General features: G+C 43.7%; 1 protein-coding gene across 1 annotated transcript in view; it reads left to right on the top strand.

The window, feature by feature from the left end:
* The first annotated feature begins 3464 nt into the window (after window positions 1-3464).
* Window positions 3465-20075, top strand: part of CA8 (carbonic anhydrase 8) — a 129725-nt gene continuing 113114 nt past the window's right edge. The window contains exon 1 of the mRNA XM_077492753.1: window positions 3465-3802. Within this exon, the coding sequence (XP_077348879.1) occupies window positions 3730-3802 (73 nt within the window). The 5' untranslated portion in view covers window positions 3465-3729. The remainder of the gene's footprint in view (window positions 3803-20075) is intronic.

Below are 20075 nucleotides of genomic sequence, written 5' to 3'. Positions count from 1 at the left end.
CAATAATAAAATAAATAAATAAATAAAAGTAATTTGAAAAAATTACATTGAAAAAATGTGCCTTTAAGAGGTATGAGCGGAAGTGACGTTTTGATGTTGCTTCCGCCCTCCTATGATATAGAGACGAGTGGGGGCCATCTTAGCCTCACTTGTCTCTATACCCAGGCACAGACAGGACCCGATCGCCTCTGCTGCTACCGACGGCTCCGGTAAGCGCCGGAGGACACGGGAGAGCGGCGGAAGGGGGGGTGTTACCACTGCTGCCGCCGATAAGGGGGATCTCGCAGAGAACCCACTGCGGAGACCACAATTATCGTACACATGACCGGCGCCTGAAGAGATGGATATCTCGGTTGGCAGCTGCTGCCGTTACCGAGATATCCCTCTTCAAAAAATGGACGTACATCGTCGTGCGCCGTTCGTAAAGTGGTTAAAGTGTAACTAAAGGCAATTTTTTTTGTTTTGAGTAGAGTGGAGAGGGATTAGAACACCTGTCAGTTTTGTTTTCTGTGCCGCCCATTAAGGAGATTCACCCTCTATATTTGTCATAGTTACCATTTTCATTAAGTGAAAGTAAAAAAACAAAAACAAATTTTGGGTTGACCCCAGGAAAGTAATAGAGGGGAACGTGGAGGAAGAGGAAAGTCTGCTAATTTTGAGAGCGTCTCCAGATAGGCAGGGCCCGCAAAGGAGACGTCGCAGAAGAACAGAAGGCGGCGACAGTGGCGACAGAAGACCGGGCCACCGCCTGTAAAAGAGCTAGAAGAAGGCGCGGTGGCCCGGCAAGAAGAACCGAAGAGGGGGACAAGACCCCCGAAGAGGGGGACAAGACCCCCGAAGTCGGAAGAAGAGGGCGGAGGCGAGGAAGAAAGCCGGGCTCCTCCGCTAGCAAAAGAGCTAGAAGAAGATAGTGGAGGAGTCCGGCGAGAAGACCCCGGAAGACCCCCGGAGCTGTGCAATAAACTATTTTAACCCTTGTGTGTTGTGTTTTTTTTTACTTTTTTTTACAGGTGAATGGGTAGGGGTACATTGTACCCCATACTCATTCCCATAGGGTGGGGGGCCGGTATCCGGGGGCCCCCTTATTAAAGGGGGCTCCCAGATTCCGATAAGCCCACTGCCCGCAGACCCCAACTTACAACGGCCAGGGTTGTCGGGAAGAGGCCCTTGTCCTCATCAACATGGGGACAAGGTGCTTTGGGGTGGGGGGGCCACGTGGTCCCCCTTCCCCAAGTCACCCCCATGTTGAGGGCAAGCGGCTTGGTACGGCTCAGGAGGGGGGCGCTCGCTCGTCCCCCCCTTTCCTGGCCGGCCGGGTAGCGTGCTCGGACAAGGGTCTGATATGGACCTGGGGGGGACCCCCACGCCGATTTTTTCAGCGTTGGGGTTCCCCTTTAAGTCCATACCAGGTGGCGGGGCCAGCGACGCATCCTTCGCGGGCCTCGCCTACCTGGAGACGGGCTCAAAAAGAGCGGACTTTTCTCCAGACGGGAAAAGTACGTTCATTTCAAAAGTACGGCGGACTGGCATACGCACGGCTGGATTGTCCGCCGAAATGCAGGTCCGGCGGGAAGATTGGAATGCAAAACTACTTTCTAAGTCCGCCGTACTTTCGGGTAAAAAAAAGTCCGCCAGAGGCTACACACGGGGGGATTGTCCAGCGGACTTGAGTTTGCCGGACTTTTCCACCCGATTGTTTGATCGTGTGTACGTGGCAGTAGGCTGCCCTTGCATACATGTAAAAGGTGGATACTCCCGCGCTATCATTTTAAGTGTGCTATAGTTATTGACTGCTGCAAGCACTAGTTAGCTAATTTGTGGCTAATGTGTAGTAAATTTCAAACAGTGTTGGTGCTGTGCCATTGATGTGTGTGATCTGATGAGGATCAATATATTTTAACACACAATAATTGTGGCAAAAACATAAACAAACTAAAATAAATTATTTCGCATATATAATGAAAAAAAGATGTTCAAGTTGCTCATTAGTCATGTGCAAAATCAATAGTACATTGTGCTCAGTTTCTGTGAGGCAGCATAGACACAGTAGGTACAGTATATTAAAATGAAATAAAAATGGTGGCTAGTTGGAAATAAACAAACATAAATAAAAAGTAAATTTTATGTTAAATGCATGCAATGAACTGTTATTATAGAGGAGTATATCCCTTCACCATTAAAGCCCCATACACACTATCAGATTTTCTGCTGGCTTTTGTCTTCAGATTTACCAAAACCATATAATATGAGGTCAAACTCTCTTCCTTCTATTTCTGTGATGCCTAAGTGCTCATACCCTTCTCACCTTACTGCTGTAGGGTAACAACATATAAAGGTATGATTTCCCATCCCTTGTTGTATCTCCTCCTGTCTGTAGGGGTTCTCCTGTGGATTATCTGGTTGATGTATCTCTTTGGTGGGGGGTCTTTTCTCTATGGGTCTTGGGGGTCCCTCCCGGTGAGTCCATGTTAGTTGGCTGCAATGCCACAAGGGTCGTACTGCGAGGCACAGAGACAGTAGGTGTCAAGGGCGCTCCTTGGACTCCTCACCACAACAATAACAATATCCACCTAGTGTACTTCACTTTACAGGCGATGTCCCCAGAAATTTACATACATGTACTTGTGTTTGTAACACTGGTATGACTCAATTTTTTTTATTGTTTGTATACAGTTTTGATATGGGCCGTTTGCTTGAAGCTTATTTATATTGTAAACTATAAAACCTATGCTCAATAAAAATTATCTGAATGAAAAAAAATGTATTCGTTTGTTTTTTTAAACTGGAGTTCCTGTTTGTTGTTGTCGCACCAGCAGAGCACTCCAAAATATTATTTTAGCATATTGGCAACTCACACAGAACTAAATAATGGGGACCTACTGTAGCTTCTTTAACAGATGCCTAGTTCTTCCAGCTCTTCCTACCATTATAGCTTAAAGTGGTTGTAAACCCTTACAAAACACTTTGACCTACAAGTGAGCCTAGATTAAGGCTTACCTGTAGGTCCAAGAAATATCTCCTAAACCTATACAGTTTAGGAGATATTTACAAAAAGACAGGCACCGGTGTCTACGGCGCATGTGAGCAGGCCACAGATCACTGCAATATGCCGCTCGCGTCGGCTCCCGTGCGCATGTGCGGGAGTGATGTCATTGCGGCTCCGGAGCAGCGAGACCCGGAAGTCACTCCGGGATACATGGTAGCGGCGAAGATGAAGACGGAGGAAAGCTACGGGGGCTTCGTTCTCAGGTAAGTTATTTATAATGAGCTAGTATGCTATGCATACTAGCGCATTATGCCTTTGCCTTGCAGGTTGCATTTTTTTTTTTTTTAAATAGCCTTTACTTCCTCTTTAAGTAAGAAATCTTCATCTCCTTTTGCAATGACACATTTTGCAAAGTGCCAGAAAACCAGGACCTTCCTGAGTGCAGATCATCTGAGGCCAAGTCCCTCTCTGGCACCACCTACCACTGGACCTCTTCAGGCAACCATCGAAAAATCTGCCTAGTCGAGGCTCCAGCCTTCTATGTAGTGGTTCTGTTCATCACATAATCACAGTGATTAAGGAGCCTTACCTCCTCCCCTCTGCTGCACAGACACAGGCAGCAGTGACAGTTCCCAGTGGCTGTGGAAAGAGCAGTGTGAATCCAGCACAGCATGTCCTGCTTAAGTCACACTCACAACTAAACTCTGCAACTCTCCATACCCTTCCATCCAAAGAGCAGAGAGATGGCTGATAAGCAGTATATAGACGGCTCTGAACTGCAAGCAGACAAGGAACAAGAGTGGGGCTATGTGGAAGGTCAGTAATAATCTAAAATGTTGAAAGCTCTCATTTTTTTCTTTGAATTGCACAACCCTGTAGATTCTCAGAAAAGTTTGTATCCTAATCTGATTTACAGTGCGATACAAACGTGTGATTATGTGATTTTATTTTACCTTTTCAAAGGCATAATCGGTTAAACTGATGTCTGTGATGAAAAATCACATACTGCAGTTTTCAACCTTCTTACTTTAGTAAATATCAGTGGAAATTGAATCGCTAATATTTGCTTTGGTTAACTCCTCAGTGTAGAAGGGATTGAAGTAGTTAAGAAACCTGTTGTACCACTTTTACTTTTAAATAGTATTTTATTGTGTAGAAGCAATCTGGGTAGGCACTTGTAAGAATGCACTCTATTGTTATGAAGTTTTCAGCTGTTACTAAATTTTGTGTTTTGCGTGTATACATCAGAGTTTCAGGGTTCATCTTGTAGAAAGAATGAAATGAAACTTCATAACATGACCCATTTTTATGAACGATTATTCTATTTGAATAATTCTTTTAAATTAGTGAAGTAACGTGAAGATGAATTGCGTATTTAATAAGGGTGTGTGTGTAAAAGAGCATTTAAATAAACTCATTGTTACATGTACTACAGTATTCAATAGAAACCATGGTGACTAAGTGAGGAACACCTTGTGGTCAATTTACTAAAACTGTAGAGTGCATAGCAACCAGTAGCAACCCGTCATCCTTCAGGCTTTTGTCAAAGCTTAATTGATCAAGCTGAAGTTAGAAGCTGATTGGCTATCATGCAAAGCTGCACCGTATTTTGCCCTCTCCAGTTTTTAGTAAATCAACCTCACTGCCTTGCGCCTGTTGGCTACTGTCCGCATGGAGTTTGAATGTTCTTCCCACATTTTTATGGGTAACCACTGGATGATGTGGTTTCCTCCCACAACCCAAAATATACTGGTAGGTTATTCAGATTCCACCCAAAGTAGCAATAGTACACATTTCTTTATGACTGTTATAAGAATGTCACATAGTAAGCTATATTTAAAGTCACAACTGACCTGAATAGTATTTGTGCTCCATAAAGCGCTGCAGCATTTTTCCACCCAAAGTAGCCATAGTATTCATGTGTTCCTATATGACTACAATAGGAATGTTACATTGTAAACTATATATAAAGTCGCAATAGACCTGAATAGTATTTGTGTTCCATAAAGCACGCAGATTTTGTAAAAAACATAAACAAATGAAATCAGGTACATACATTCTTTGCAAAATTGCTGAATCTCTGTGGAAAAATTTACAATTTTTAGTCAAAACCACTTGGGGGGGGGGGTCTATTTCTAAAAATCTGCAGTATGAATATGACATTCCTACGACTACAATGAAAAATCTAAAGTTATGATTATCGGCAACATCTAATGGCCATAAAGCAGTATTTTTCTGATTGAGGTAGTTCAGGAAAATACCACATTATGGCCACTAGATGGCCATAATTTATACAGCAGTTTTTCTATAAATAGATTGCTATGTGAGTATATTTGTATAGTGCTAAATACTAGCTTAACAATGTATATGTATATATATATATATATATATATATATATATATATATATATATATATATATAATTACCATAGTTGCCTATATTTCAAAATATTTTCCAGGTACAGTGTCCAGCAAACCAATGCGGGTGTAGAATTTTTCTTGAATTAGCAGTGGAACATTCATTTAAAATGGGTGTGGTTTTACTAGGGGCGTATTGTAAACCCATTGTACATTATTTTAAAATAATGTACACATAGGAAGTTTTATCATAAGGACAGGACCACAGCCAAGAAGGTATTGTCCAATTAGCAAAATTATTTTTGTATTTATATAGCTATAACTTTTAGCCTGTACAATCTTTTTTAAAATGTGTCAACCCAACAGCTCCTGCAGAGACTACAGTGATAAACACCACTTATCCTGCAAACACATTTGGCATAAAATGTTTAGAAAGCATCATTTTTGACACGTACACATGACCGGACTTTCCGTCGGAATGAACTCTGACGGACTTTTTGGCGGAGTTCCGCTGAAACGGACTTGCCTACACGCGATCACACCAAAGTCTGATTGTTTAATGTGATGACGTACGACAGGACTAGAAAAAGGAAGTTAAATAGCCAGTAGCCAATAGCTGCCCTTGCGTCGTTTTTGGTCCGTCGGACCTGCATACAGACATGCGGTTTTCTCAATAGGAACTGGTTCCTGCCGAAAGATTTGAAACATGTTCTATTTCTAAAGTCCGTCAGATTTTTTGACAGAAAAGGTCTGATGGAGTCCACACATGATCAAATTGTCCGACAGATTCATTCCATCAGAACTTTGCTGTCAAAGTCCGGTTGTGTGTACACGGCATGACTGTTCTGTTAAGTATTGTGACACCTCTTGTGGCTGCTGATCAGTTACAGGTTTTTGAAGATGCCAAAAATCCTGTGTAATAAAACTTGGTAGTACTCTTCTGACTAGCTAAAAGTGATTGTAAAGTCTCATAAAAAAAAAAAAAATAACAAACATGTTATACTTACATACTTACCTGCTCTGCTGCAGTTGGTTTTGCACAGAGCAGCCCAGATCCTCCTCTTCTCGTTCCCACTTCAGTGCTCCTGGCCCTTCCCTCCTGTCGAGTGCCCCCACAGCAAGCAGCTTGCTATAGGAGCACCCAAGCCAAGCTGCAGCTCCATGTGTCCATTCAGACACAGAGCTATCATTAGGCACCCCCTCTCTCTTCTGATTGCCTAATTGACTTTGACAGCAGCAGGAGACAATGATGCCCCTGCTGTGTCTCTGTCAATCAGGAGGGAGAGTCTCGGATGGCCGAAGGACTCATGGACATTGCTGGACAGAGATGGGGCTCAGGTAAGTATTGGGGGGCTGCTGTACACAGAAGGCTTTTTATATTAATGCATAGAATGCATTAAGATAAAAAAAAAAAAAACCTTCTGCCTTTACAAAACAACTTTAATATAATGTGCAACGTAGCGTGTACAGTGTGAGAGTCAGGAGTATAAAGTACAATTGTGTATATAAAGTGTACAACATAGTGAATGCAGCTCAGGAGTCAGAAGTATAATGTAGAACTTAGTGAATGTAGTTCAGGAATCAAGAGTATAACATGCAACACAGAGTTTACAGTACAATGGTCTAAAGCATAGTGTACAACATAATAAATGCAGTGCAGGGGTCAAGAATATAATTAACAAAATAGCATTTACAGTGTACAAGATAGGGAATTCTGTGAAGGGGTCAGGAGTATATTGTACAACACAGTGCATACAGCAGAATAACATATGCTAACAGTGATAACAGTGCAAAATATGTTTAAATATGCATTTTCAGTCCAGTCCATATGGGAAAATAATAACAATATTTACATAACAACTAGACTCAAGTGAAATGTTTTTTCCAGGTAAACTTAAAAAACTAGTCCACTACTTGAAGTAATGCAGTGAGGCTTTTCTTTCCCAAAAATTCCTTTATAAGTGATAGTATATAACTGTTGGGACTGCTAATGGTGCATTATTATTTCCCATTCTTCTAAGGCATTGTTTTCCAGTTTTAAAAAAGTGTGTATCCTTTAACTGCTTCCCGCCCAGCCTATAGTCAAATGATGGCCGAGTGGAAACTTTCCCATCCTGAGTGGACAACAAATGATGACATCCTTCCAGTCACACTGTGCTTCGGCTCGATCTGTCACTCGCTGTGTCCCTGTCTGTGATGAGATATTGCTTATACTAGGACAGATCTGGTACCATGTGATCACTGTGAGCAATCACAGCCATTCATTGTGTACTATTGTGATGATCTTTGTGATTGGTCACAGTGATCACATGGTACAGACAGGGCCAATCACAGTGCGTCTGTACCATGTGATAGATGTGGCCAATCACAACTATTACAATAGAACACACTGTCAATGAATGGATGCCATTCATGAAAAGTATTGCTTAGAAGACTGATTATCACTGTTGCAAGCAAACATAGTGTACTTCTCTGGTCACAGTATATTAACGGCTTGCCGACCAGCCACCGTCGTTATACGGCGGCAGGTCGGCTCTCCTGTGCAAATTGGCGTAGCTGTAACGTGCCTCGCGGGAGCATGCCCGCGGGTTGAGTGGACTTGATGTCTGCCAGCGACCCACAATTGCCTGTTACAGAGGCAAAACAGGGAACTGCCTTTGTAAACAAGGCGATTCCCCGTTCTGACAGGTGACATGACAGGGATCTACTGTTCCCAGTGATCAGGAACAGTGATTTCTATCATGTCCCTGGCACCCAGCCCCCCTACCATTAGAACACACATGAGGGAACACATTTAACCCCATGATCGCCCCCTAGTGTTAACCCCTTCCTTGCCAGTGACATTTACACAGTAATCAGTGGCTATTTATAGCACTGATCACTGTATATAGTAGATGTCAGTGGTCCCAAAAAAGTGTCAAAAGTATCCGATCTGTCCACCGCAATGTCGCAGTCCCGCTAAAAATCGCAGATTGCCACCATTACTAGTAAAAAATTAAAATAAATAAAAATGCCATAAATGGGGCTGAAGTGGTTAAAAATTATTTAAAACAGTTTTTTCAAAAAAATTACCATGCCTCTTACTAAATACCTTGGACTGCCTACTTTCCAAAAATGGGTCATTTGGGGGTATATGTGATGGCTTGGGGCTGGACTGATCAATTTGCATATGTGTGTGTGTGTGTGTATATATATATATATATATATATATATATATATATATATATATATATATATATACAGTATCTCACAAAAGTGAGTAAGGTCCTCACATTTTTGTAAATATTTTATCATATCTTTTTATGTGACAACACTGAAGAAATGACACTTTGCTACAATGTAAAGTAGAGAGTGTAAATTTTCTGTCCTCTCAAAATAACGCAACACAGCCATTAATATCTAAGCCGCTGGCAACAAAAGTGAGTACACCTCTAAGTGAAAATGCCCAAATTGGGCCTAGAGTGTCAATATTTTGTGTGACCACCATTATTTGGGCATGGAGTTCACCAGAGCTTCACAGGTTGCCACTGGAGTCCTCTTCCACTCCTCCATGCCAATATCACGGAGCTGGTGGATCTTAGAGATCTTGTGCTCCTCTACCTTCCGTTTGAGGATGCCCCACAGATGCTCAATAGGGTTTAGGTATGGAGACATGCTTGGCCAGTCCATCATCTTTACCCACAGCTTCTTTAGAAACGCAGTGGTCATCCTGGAGGTGTGTTTGGGGTCGTTATTATGTTGAAATACTGCCCTGCGGCCCAGTCTCAGAAGGGAGGGGATAATGCTCTGCTTCAGTATGTCGCAGTACATGATGGCATTCATGGTTCCCTCAATGAACTGTAGCTCCCCAGTGCCAGCAGCACTCATGCGGCCCCAGAGCATGACATTCCCACCACCATGCTCGACTGTAGGCAAGACACACTTGTCTTTGTACTCCTCACCTGGTTGCTGCCACACACGCTTGACACCATCTGAACCAAATAAGTTTATCTTGGTCTCATCGGACCACAGGACATGGTTCCAGTAATCCATGTCCTTAGTCTGCTTGTCTTAAGCAAACTGTGGGCTTTCTTGTGCATCATCTTTAGGAGAGGCTTCCTTCTGGGACAACAGCCATGCAGACCAATTTGATGCAGTGTGCAGCATATGGTCTGAGCACTGACAGGCTGGCCCCCCACCCCTTCAACATCTGCAGCAATGCTGGCAGCGGGCAGCACTCATATGTCTATTTCTCAAAGACAACCTCTGGATATGATCCTGAGCATGTGCACTCAACCTCTTTGGTCAATCATGGCGGCGTGGGTTCTGAGTGGAACCTGTCCTGTTAAAGTGCTGTATGGTCTTGGTCACCATGCTGCAGCTCAGTTTCAGGGTCTTGCCAATCTTCTTATAGCCTAGGCCATCTTTATGTAGAGCAACAATTCTTTTTGTCAGCTCCTCAGAGTTCTGTGCAATGAGGTGCCATGTTGAACGTCCAGTGACCAGTATGAGAGAGTGAGAGCAATAACACCAAATTTAACACACCTGCTCCCCATTCACACCTGAGACCTTGTAACACAAACAAGTCACATGACACCGGGGAGGGAAAATAGCTAATTAAGCCAAATTTGGACATTTTCACTTAGGGGTGTACTCAATCTTGTTACCAGAAGTTTAGACATTAATGGCTGTGTTGAGTTATTTTGAGGGGATAGCAAATGTTCACTGGTATACAAGTTGTACACTATACATTGTAGCAAAGTGTCATTTCTTCAGTGTTGTTACACGAAAAGGTATAATAAAATATTTACAAAAATGTAAGGGGTGTACTTACTTTTGTGAGATACTGTACATTTTTACTATTGTCATGTGAGATGACTCCTTACATTACAGCCATTATATCCCCACTCTGTATTAGCAACTGGGCAATGGAGGATCTTGAGACCATACTAAGTGGGAGCTTTACCATCTAGCATCCTATAGCTCCTAAATCTTTAGTGGTGTTACCCAGGAGGGTCTTAGCTTGTAAGAGGGAGATCTTCTCTGGAAAAACATTTTTCAATGATGCATCACTTAAAGTGTTACTGAACCAACAAAAGTAAAATCAGTCTGTGTATGCATTAAGCATGCTTGTTATAACCACTGTGGAACCTAAGGGGTTAATCCTCTGAATTGTGTCAAAAGTCTGTTTGATCCTATCTTCATTGATCCTCTCCTACTTTTACTGTCCCCAATCCATCTGCTGATAGTACAGAGTCTTGAAGTCACTCTGCACATGCTCCGTTTGGTGTGTATTACTAGAGTTATTTTTTTTTCTTTTGGGAAGGTGAATGCGATCAGCACAGGGCCAATCAGAGGGGCAAGGGACAGTCATAGCAGAATGAAAACTCTTTCTTTAGGCTTTAACCAGTCCTCGGCCAGACAATGAGAAATCATAAGACTGCTATATACTGTTGATCTGAAAAGGTATTTAGCCGTTTATATTTACTAAAATAATTGCATTTTCATGTTCTGTGTACTGTGGGATACCAGATATAGTAAATGTGGGGCGTTGTGTTTAGTAACATTTTAACTTATCTTGTTTCTCTGAAGAAATGCAGGTTAAGGCTTAAATGTAGTTTTTAAAAGCCCTACTTGAACTTGGTAGGTAGGACAGAAAGGCAAAAGATGTGGAAAACGAAAAAGAAAGGGCTGCAACAACTTCTCGGCAATTAGCCACAGAGTATCCAGAGGCATCACACAGAACATCTTCTGGTGCAAGTAGCCCCACAAAATGAGAGATTCAAGTGGAACTCTCTTCCAGGATAGATTTTAGCAACAAGTATCTTCTGAAGCCTGCATGACCTGCCTTAAAAAAGGAAATTATACCCTCTAAGACTGGGGTTCAGCCCTAAGGCCGAAAACCAAGCGCATAGCATGCTTTAGCAAAAAGATTCCACAACAAAGGAAAGTCTGCATGGCATCCCCCTACCCAGTGGCGTTGCTGGGGGTGGCTACTGGGGCTATAGACCTGAATCTGGGGCCCATAGCCCCGAATCTCTTACCTAGGGTTGGCTCTGGGCTCCATCTGCTCAGCTGGTGGCTGGGGGATGAACATAATTAGTTAATGTTATCAGGTACAAGTTCTTATCTATATTCAGCAATTCCTACCATTTAATCACTGTCCTGACGTCCACTTCTTTACCAATCTGCCGGGCAATGTAATGGCCGGGAACTGCAGCCTCCCTGATGTAAGGGGGAGGCTCTCTGGGGACCCTGATGTAAGGAAAGGGCTCTCTGGGGATCCTGATATAAGGGGAGGCTCTCTGGGGACCCTGATTCAACGGGAGGGGTTCTCTGGGGCCCCTGATGTAAGGGGAGGGGTTCTCTGGGGCCCCTGATGTAAGGAGGGGGGCTCTCTGGGGACCCTGATGTAAGGAGGGGGGCTCTCTGGGGACCCTGATGTAAGAAGGGGTGCTCTCTGGGGATCCTGATATAAGGGGAGGGGTTCTCTGGGGCCCCTGATGTAAGGGGAGGGGGGCTCTCTGGGGACCCTGATGTAAGGAGGGGGCTCTCTGGGGACCCTGATGTAAGGAGGGGGGCTCTCTGGGGACCCTGATGTAAGGAGGGGGGCTCTCTGGGGACCCTGATGTAAGGAGGGGGGCTCTCTGAGGACCCTTATGTAAGGAGGGGGGCTCTCTGAGGACCCTGATGTAAGGAGGGGGACTCTCTGGTGACCCTGATGTAAGGGGGGCTCTCTGTGGACCCTGATGTAATGAGGGGTGCTCTGATGTAAGTGGGGAAGCTCTCTGGGGACCATGTTGTAAGGGGGGATCCACACTCAGATATGTAACAATATTATATACACTCACACATATATTATATACATGTGTATGCTCACCCAAGTGACTTTCTTTACTTCGCTGCTATGGGCTCTAGCCCCAGATCTTTTGTAGACCTAACAACGCCACTGCCCCTACCTATAAAGGAGGGCTTCCTAAGAACTAAGAACTGCTAAATACACCCTCTCCTCAAAGGGAGGAGAACAATAAGCACATGACAGTTGTAATATAATAGTCAGTGCTTTAGCACACTAAATGTTTTTTTTAGAGTATACCTCTATTTTTACATATTAACATAGTTGGTAAGGTTGAATAAAGACATCAGTCCATACAGTTAAACCTGTGTAGGTGTGTGTGTGTAGAAAATCATTTATCATATCCCCTTAAATTGCTTACATTAAGATGCACGTCCAAGAGTCTTTTACATCTAACACAAGCAATTGTGGAAGAGAGTTCCACATCCTTACTGCCCAGTCAGTGAAAACCACCCTTAAGGTTAAACCACTTCTCATCCAGTGTCATCATTTGGCATTGTGTCCTCTTTACACTCCCTGGGACTGAAAAGTTTGATACGTATGTTGGATCACCATTGAGATATTTGTACATCACAATCATATCCCCTCTCCGCATCTCTTCTACAGTGAGAATAAATGTAGTGTTTGTAGTCGTTCCTCATACTTGAGGTCCTCCAGTCCCTATATTATTTTAGTTTCCCTTCTCTGGACTCTCTCCAGCTCCAGTACATCCTTTTAATTATGAAAGTGACTCTATTGCTAAAGTACTACAGACACAACAACAGATGAACTATTCAACTCAGCAATGAAAATTCACTATGTTAGAATAAAGGTGTAAGCAATGTAATTTCAGGAATTTTAAAGTTGTTGATTTGCATTGGTAGTAGGTTTAATAACTCCGAAGGTGTTTTTAAATGATCAAAATTGAACACTTTAAAGCTAAACTCCATAAAAGACAACAACAAATGCAGATCCGTATTTAACAATACATCATTAAATTGGTATCTCCTAGATCAGGGATCTGCAATCAGCGGACCTCCAGGTGTTGCAAAACTACAAGTCCCATCATGCCTCTGCCTCTGGGTGTCATGCTTGTGGCTGTCAGTGTCTTGCTATGCCTCATGGGATTTGTAGTTCTGCAACAGCTGGAGGTCTGCTAATTGCAGATCCCTGTCCTAGATTATAAACTCTAATGAGCAGTGTATGTAACACTACCTTCCCCTTAGACTGGCAATGGTGCTGGCCATAGGTGTCTCTGTGCTCATTCATAGGCACTTTAATACAGGAGGTGTGTTACTGGACAGATCACCAGGTGAAAACAGAAGGAAAAAGGCCCAACAAATAAAACCAGGGCAGCCACCCCATTTAATGATTGGTAAAAAATGATATTACTTTTTTGGTTTTAGGCTTAGTACTGCTTTCAATTCATTTTTAATACTAGTATTATTAACTGATTTAGACCTGGTATCAGCCTCTTGCAGTCCATGTACAGCAGAGCTGGAGTGTGAGAGGAAGAAGCAGTAATAAGAACCAATCTATTCTATGCTCACAAGAACACACATTGATAGGAAGAAAAAGCAGAGTGCCAGAGAGATGAGTTTATCATTATGCTATATGTCCTTTCATTGTCTGGTTTTTGGATGGGGTGGGTCCAGGACAACTTGAGCTTAGGTGAAGTGGGTTGAATTTAGCTGGCTGTTAAACTGAAAACATCTAAAAATATACTACCAGGGAAATATCTGGATTGAATGGGGAATATTGCAGGAAAAGCTGGCTTTTTTTTTTTACTTGACCTTCAGTGCCAGTTCACACTATTGCGATGCCAGACATCGCAAGTAATTTGCAGCGCCACTGCTGTTCACATTACATGCGATGTCTGGGGGTGCGATGTCAGCCATACAGATAGTATGGCTGATATCATACCGCATTCGGTCCAAACATGCACAGGACCCTTTTTTCTGTTCGGACCAAAATCGGATCGCATGTGTGTTCACACATATGAAATCCAATTCATGTCCGAACTGTCAGTTCGCAGTGGGATATGCGAGCTGAAATGGGGGTGTCATTAACATATAATGACACTCCCCAGCAGTTCGCATATGGCAGTGTGAACTGCCGTGAGTGTCGGGTGCGATGAGGGGACCTGCAGTTGATTTGCTCCGAATGTTTTGCTCTGTTATTTTTTGACTAGAGTTCTGCCTTACTTCTCAAAGTATCTTCTGCAAGTGTCTCATGAAACCATTCCAAGCGGCTCATGAGGGATATGTCCCCTCCCACCGTTTGCTGGTGTCTCTTGGGCTTACCGTTTCCATTGGTTTGCCCGAGAAATGATCAGACGGTGTGGCCGGCTGATCCCATTGGCAATCAAAGAGTTAATACTCTATGCCTCTATGGCCCTGGAGGACCAGAGCAATGCCATGACTTCACTACCGGTCCAAGGTAAAAAACTGATTTGGGGTCTTTTTTATCTTTTTTACTCAGCATAACATCATCTTTCACTTTATACAAAAAAATTGGGGTACAGATTGTTTTTGTTTGTTTTTTCCCAAAAAATCAAGTTTCAAAAACCGCTGTGCACATACCGTGTGACATAAAAAATTACAAAGATCGCCATTATATTCTATGGGGTCTCTGCTATAAAAAAAAAGTATGTTGTTTGGGGTTATATATAATTTTCTAGCTAAAATACCTATTTAATAATAAAAAAAAAAAAAATACCTATTTAAACTTGTAAACAAAAAGTGCCAGAAAAAGCCTTGTCAGCAAGTTTTTATACATCAGGGTCTGGATTATTCATAATTTTAGCTCTCCTGACAGACTCCATGGTGGCAGTCTCACTCCCATAAATTTTAGCTCACCGCTAGAGACTGCGTTCTTTTTTATTCTCCTCATTTTGACCTACAAGCAATGCACTTACATTTATGGATGTCCAATCGATTGAGGTTGATGCTGGGCATATGTTCTTAGCAGTGTCAAGATAGCCCAGGGCCCAGCCATGGGTGGGTGCATTGCTCCAGGCCTCTGTGTCCAGTGGTGGGGACGGCCTTTGTATGCCCAGGTGCAGAGGATTGGCCGACATGGTCTGAAGACTCCTCCATGGCAGCAGTTTGTGTATTTGCTCCCTTTTTTATTTTTTGCTCCCCTATGGTGCCTGGAACACTCCGTTCCAGGACGTGGCTCCCCTACTGGATCATGGCTCCAGCTCATTCCGTGTATGTGCAACCCTTGGACGAAACAGAGGCTTGGTTTCGTGCATGTGGCCGGGGACCTGGCGGCCGCACTAGCACTCTACAGTGGGACACCACTGCGCAGGCGCAGACCAGACATGGCGGTGACGTCATTATGGTGGGGATATTTAAATCCCAGTGAGCCCCTGTCACATTGGGGATTACTGTGGGCAGTTTGCGGCAGCTCCTCCAGGCACCAGGATCTCAGGTCAAGGTAAGCTCCAGCCTGGAGGGGGGCAAAGATGGCTCTTAAAGGGGAAGTTGCACTGCAATTTGTACTCCCCTTTTTTTCTCTTAGGATGTGTGGGTGTTCCTACAAGGCTGCAGGATCGTCACCTATTCATCCGCCAGGGTGCCATGGACAGGTCACCACCTTCGTGCGGCCAGCCCTCACGCTCTTGGTATGTGGGGTGTGAGAGGGGGCCAGGTCCATGGTTGAATTGTCATATTCCCTAACATCATGCTTTGTACCCTTCTCCTTTTTAGCCTATCCAGGTTGGATCACCAGTTTACCGTCCAAGATAACAGGGACCTTGCCAGGCCCCAACATCAACCTTCCTCATCCAGGTCCAGACGTGACTCTCTGTCTAGGACCCATCAACAGAGGAGATGTTCCCATTCCTCCTCCAGACAACGGAAACCCACCGCCATGACAACACTCTGATCGGAGAGCCTGCTGGGGATGTGGCAAGTTCTTATGTGACTCTTGTTATGCCAAGGCGGTCGGGGAAAAAAGAGGCCGAAAGCCAGCAGATGCAATCATTAGTCAAAAGTGTGGTACAGCAATCCCTCAAGGAGTGGGGTACAGCCCACACACGGAGCCAGTCCACCACTCTATCTGGCTCCCTGGCTGACTAGGCCCAGGAGGATCCGGGCCCATCCCAGCCTTATGATGCTTCTCCCGGGTCTTCGGACAGCGAGTTGGAAGGAGACAAATTTGTCGGAGGGTTCAACTTTGTCCTTGTTTCCCCACTGATTAAGGCAGTCAAAGAGGCCCTTAAGTGGGAGGATTCTTCCACTCCCCCGGCTAAGCAAAGGAAGTTCTTTAAACACCTGGGGAAGGAATGTTCCAACTTCCTGCTCCTTTCCGAATTGTCCAAGGCTATGGAGGTCTGGACAGAGAACGTGAACTCCGTGCTCAGAGGTTCTGCAGTCCAGGAATTGAAACTGGCAGTGACCTTCTTGGGGGATGCTTCAATTGACCTTATCTGTCTGCTGGCCCTTGGCTAACAGATCCAGAATTCAAACAAGCCTGGTGTAGGATCCCCTTTGAGGGGCAAAGGGAAAAGGGCTGGTGTCCCCAGTAACCCACTTCCATCCCTGTAACATATAATAAAACAAAGAGTTCGCTGTAGGATTTTAAATTAAGTGGGTACCATTTCCGTTAGTAAACAAAACAGTAGTAAATGCAGTATATGGTATATTCAAGTAACATTGTTTACATGCATAGATATCACCAACAATGGCCAATTTAAAAAAAAAAGATACATAAACAAGGAATATTAATACATTGATGTAATAGCAGTCATAGTATACGGGCATGATACTACCGGCGCGTTTCGCGAGATCCAGCTCGCTCTTCAGGGGTGGATGTGCGTAATAATGTGCCTATAATGAAAAAGTATATATTTGGCAATGTAACACAGTATTAATTAGACACAGGGTAGGAAGGGTTCTGAGTCCCCATACTCACCACTGAGCTTGGCCATGGCTACAGGTGTGCGGCTCCAGGACAGCGGCAGCAGGTGCCTCACCATGGAGCTGAGGGGTGGAGTCAGATGGGACCCCGCCAGGGGCCAAACGAAGAGCAGGCATGGCATGGATATAGTGATGTATCCCTAGAAACATCATTAATCCATAAATAGTATAGGCTGTGAAGATAAGTATGTTTGTCAGGCATCTAAAAGTAAGGAAGTAGAGTCAATAAGTATTAACATAAAAATACATATATATGAGTGACAGGCCTGGGCCAAAGATGGTAGGGATAGGGAGATGGTTAGAAACATAGGATGACAGAGGGAAACTAGCAAGTGACAAGATAGAAAAAGAGAGAGGGAAGAGATGCAAACTGTGATTGTGTATTAGTAGTATACTGAATAATCCATCGAAACCTTGTTAGTCCATGAAAAGTATAAGCTGTAAACATGAGTATGTTTGTCAGGCATCTGAAGTAGTAAAGTCAATAAGTATGGCATAAATATATTTATACATAAGTAAAAAGGCCTGGGCCAAGGATGGTAGGGACATGAAGATGGTGAAAAACAGGATAGCAGAGGGATACTAGCAAGTGACAAGATAAAAAAGGGAAAGGAGAGAGAGGTGAACTGTGATTGTGTGGTGGAATCTGTGATATCAGAAAACTAAATAAATAAATAAAATAAAAATAGAAATAAGTGCTCAAAAAATGAACAGTCGAGGGAGGCACGCTCTTATAGTCCCGGCCCATTCTTCAAAAGGAATTGGAGCAGGGGGCAGGGATCCTTCCAAAAGCCCGCTAAAACCCAGGCTTCCAGTGGACCCGAGCCGGCCAAGTCGTTTTAAGTTTGGGCCCACCCAGGCATATCGGGTGGGGACGCGTCTGCTTCTCTTCCGGCATGTCTGGGTAGCCTCAATCTCAGACTACTGGACCATCAAGACAGTCTCCTCAGGCCACACATGGTCCTTCACCAGTACTCCCCCCCCCCCCATATTTATTTCTACCCTGCTACCACGGTCAGAAGAAAAGAAGCGTTACTGTCCTACGTGGATTTGCTGATAGCACATGGAGCAGTGGTGCCTGTACTGAAAGGCGAAGAGTTCCACGGGGTATACTACCCTCTCTTCTTGGTGCAAAAGAAAAAAGGTTCATGGTGCCCTGTGAAAGACCTAACTTATTAAACAAGTTTATAAAATATAAAAAGGAAAATTATGGTAAGTATTTGATAATACATTTTCAGTTTTTTATGGATAGACCACTTTTTTCTTGCTGGCCATAAAACTATATATAGAAAAGAGAGTTTAACCTCTTGGCAACTGTGCTATAGCTGAATGATGGCCACAGTGCGGACCTGAATTTCCAGAAGGTGTCATGACGGCTTCCCCTTTGCACGTGCCCCTTACCACGTGATCAGCTGTCAGCCAATGACAGCTGATCACATGATGTAAACAAAAGCTCGGTAATTGTTTTGTTTTTCTCTCCTCACGCTGACAGCGTGAGGAGAAAAAAAGGCTGCTCATCGGCCTATGTACAAGGGATATTGGTCCCGATTCTGCCTTATCTATGCCACTAGTATCCCCTGCCAGTGCCACCTGCCAGTGCCCACCAGTGCCATCTATCAGTGCCCAGTGCCCATGTCCACAAGTGGCACCTATCAATGCCCACCAGTGGTGCCAATCAGTGCCACCTAACAGTGCTGTCTAGCAGTGTAACCAACCAGTGCTGATCAGTGCCCATCACTGCCACCTATCGGTGCCCATCAGTGCCGCCTCATCAGCATACATCAATGAAGGAGAAAAATTACCTGTTTGCAAAATTTTATAACAAAATATAAAAAAGATTTTTTTATTTTTTTTTAATTCGGTCTTTTAAAATTTTTTTAACAAAAAATAAAAACCATGGAGTGATCAAATACAACCAAAAGCTCTATTTGTGGGAAAAAGTAAAATTTTATTTGGGTACAGTGTTGTATGAAAAATAAAATAAAAATCGTGCTACAAACTATAAATCAAAGAAAATTTCAAATCCTGTGAGTGCTGCAGTTCTATTATATACCAAAAATATATATATGTAAAAAAAACTAAACAAAAAAGAACCGCGCTCTCTAAATACACACACCTCCCACGTGATACCAGTGTCCCAACCAGGGAACCGTGTATGTAAAGAATATAAAAAATAATAAATGAATACAGTGCAAAGTGATTAAACAATCATAATAAACGTGACTACCACTAGCCCATAGTTACAATTGTGAATTGAATATGAACTTGGATACATGTATATAAACGACTGTTCCAAAAGTTAGAAAAAGAGCCTAAATACACATGTAAATGAATAATCGAAAGTGTCCTTAATAACAGTTGAGTGTGTCCTTATATGATAGTCCTTAAAACAGATCCAACTTATGAAGTCAATTATTATCAGATGCCAAACACCACGTGTTGATTATAGTGTCCAAAAAATAATTCCTTGCTTCATATTCCCAAATCGTGAAACATGCCACAGTGCACCACCACCAAAGGTCAAGATTGGCTCCTTACCAGATGTCAAAAAATAATTTGCATATCAAAGGATCAGGCCAAGCTATATATACTCCTCAATCCTCCAAAGCTCCACCCTCCTTCAGGGTCATGGATGAAAGGGGCAGGGGCGTAACTATAGGGGGTGCAGCAGTTGCGACCGCAACCGGGCCCTGTGATGCAGGGGGCCCATGCAGCCCCCTCTACATATGGCCAGCAGCAGCATAGGCAGCTAGTGGTACCAGTGCACCATGCACATGGGTGGTGGAGGTGGAGGGTGACTAGCAGAGCTCCATGCTCGACTATCGCACTGGCTGCTCTTCAGTTGTGCATTCCCCGCATGACCTGTGTCCTCAGCCGGCTCCTCAGAGTACCCCTCTCCTGCTCCATGCATTGCCGCTCAGTCCGCCCCCCCCCCCCCCGAGTCCGGGCTGCACTACACACTTCTCCCGGATAAACAAACTTTAAGCACACA

This window comes from Lithobates pipiens, unplaced genomic scaffold (assembly GCF_037356315.1).
Source record: "Lithobates pipiens isolate NorthernLeopardFrog02 unplaced genomic scaffold, aLitPip1_a1.2 Scaffold_19, whole genome shotgun sequence".
In the NCBI taxonomy this organism is placed as follows: Eukaryota; Metazoa; Chordata; class Amphibia; order Anura; family Ranidae; genus Lithobates; species Lithobates pipiens.
The sequence above is the reverse complement of the archived record's forward strand: the minus strand, read 5'-3'. Positions and strand labels throughout refer to the sequence as shown.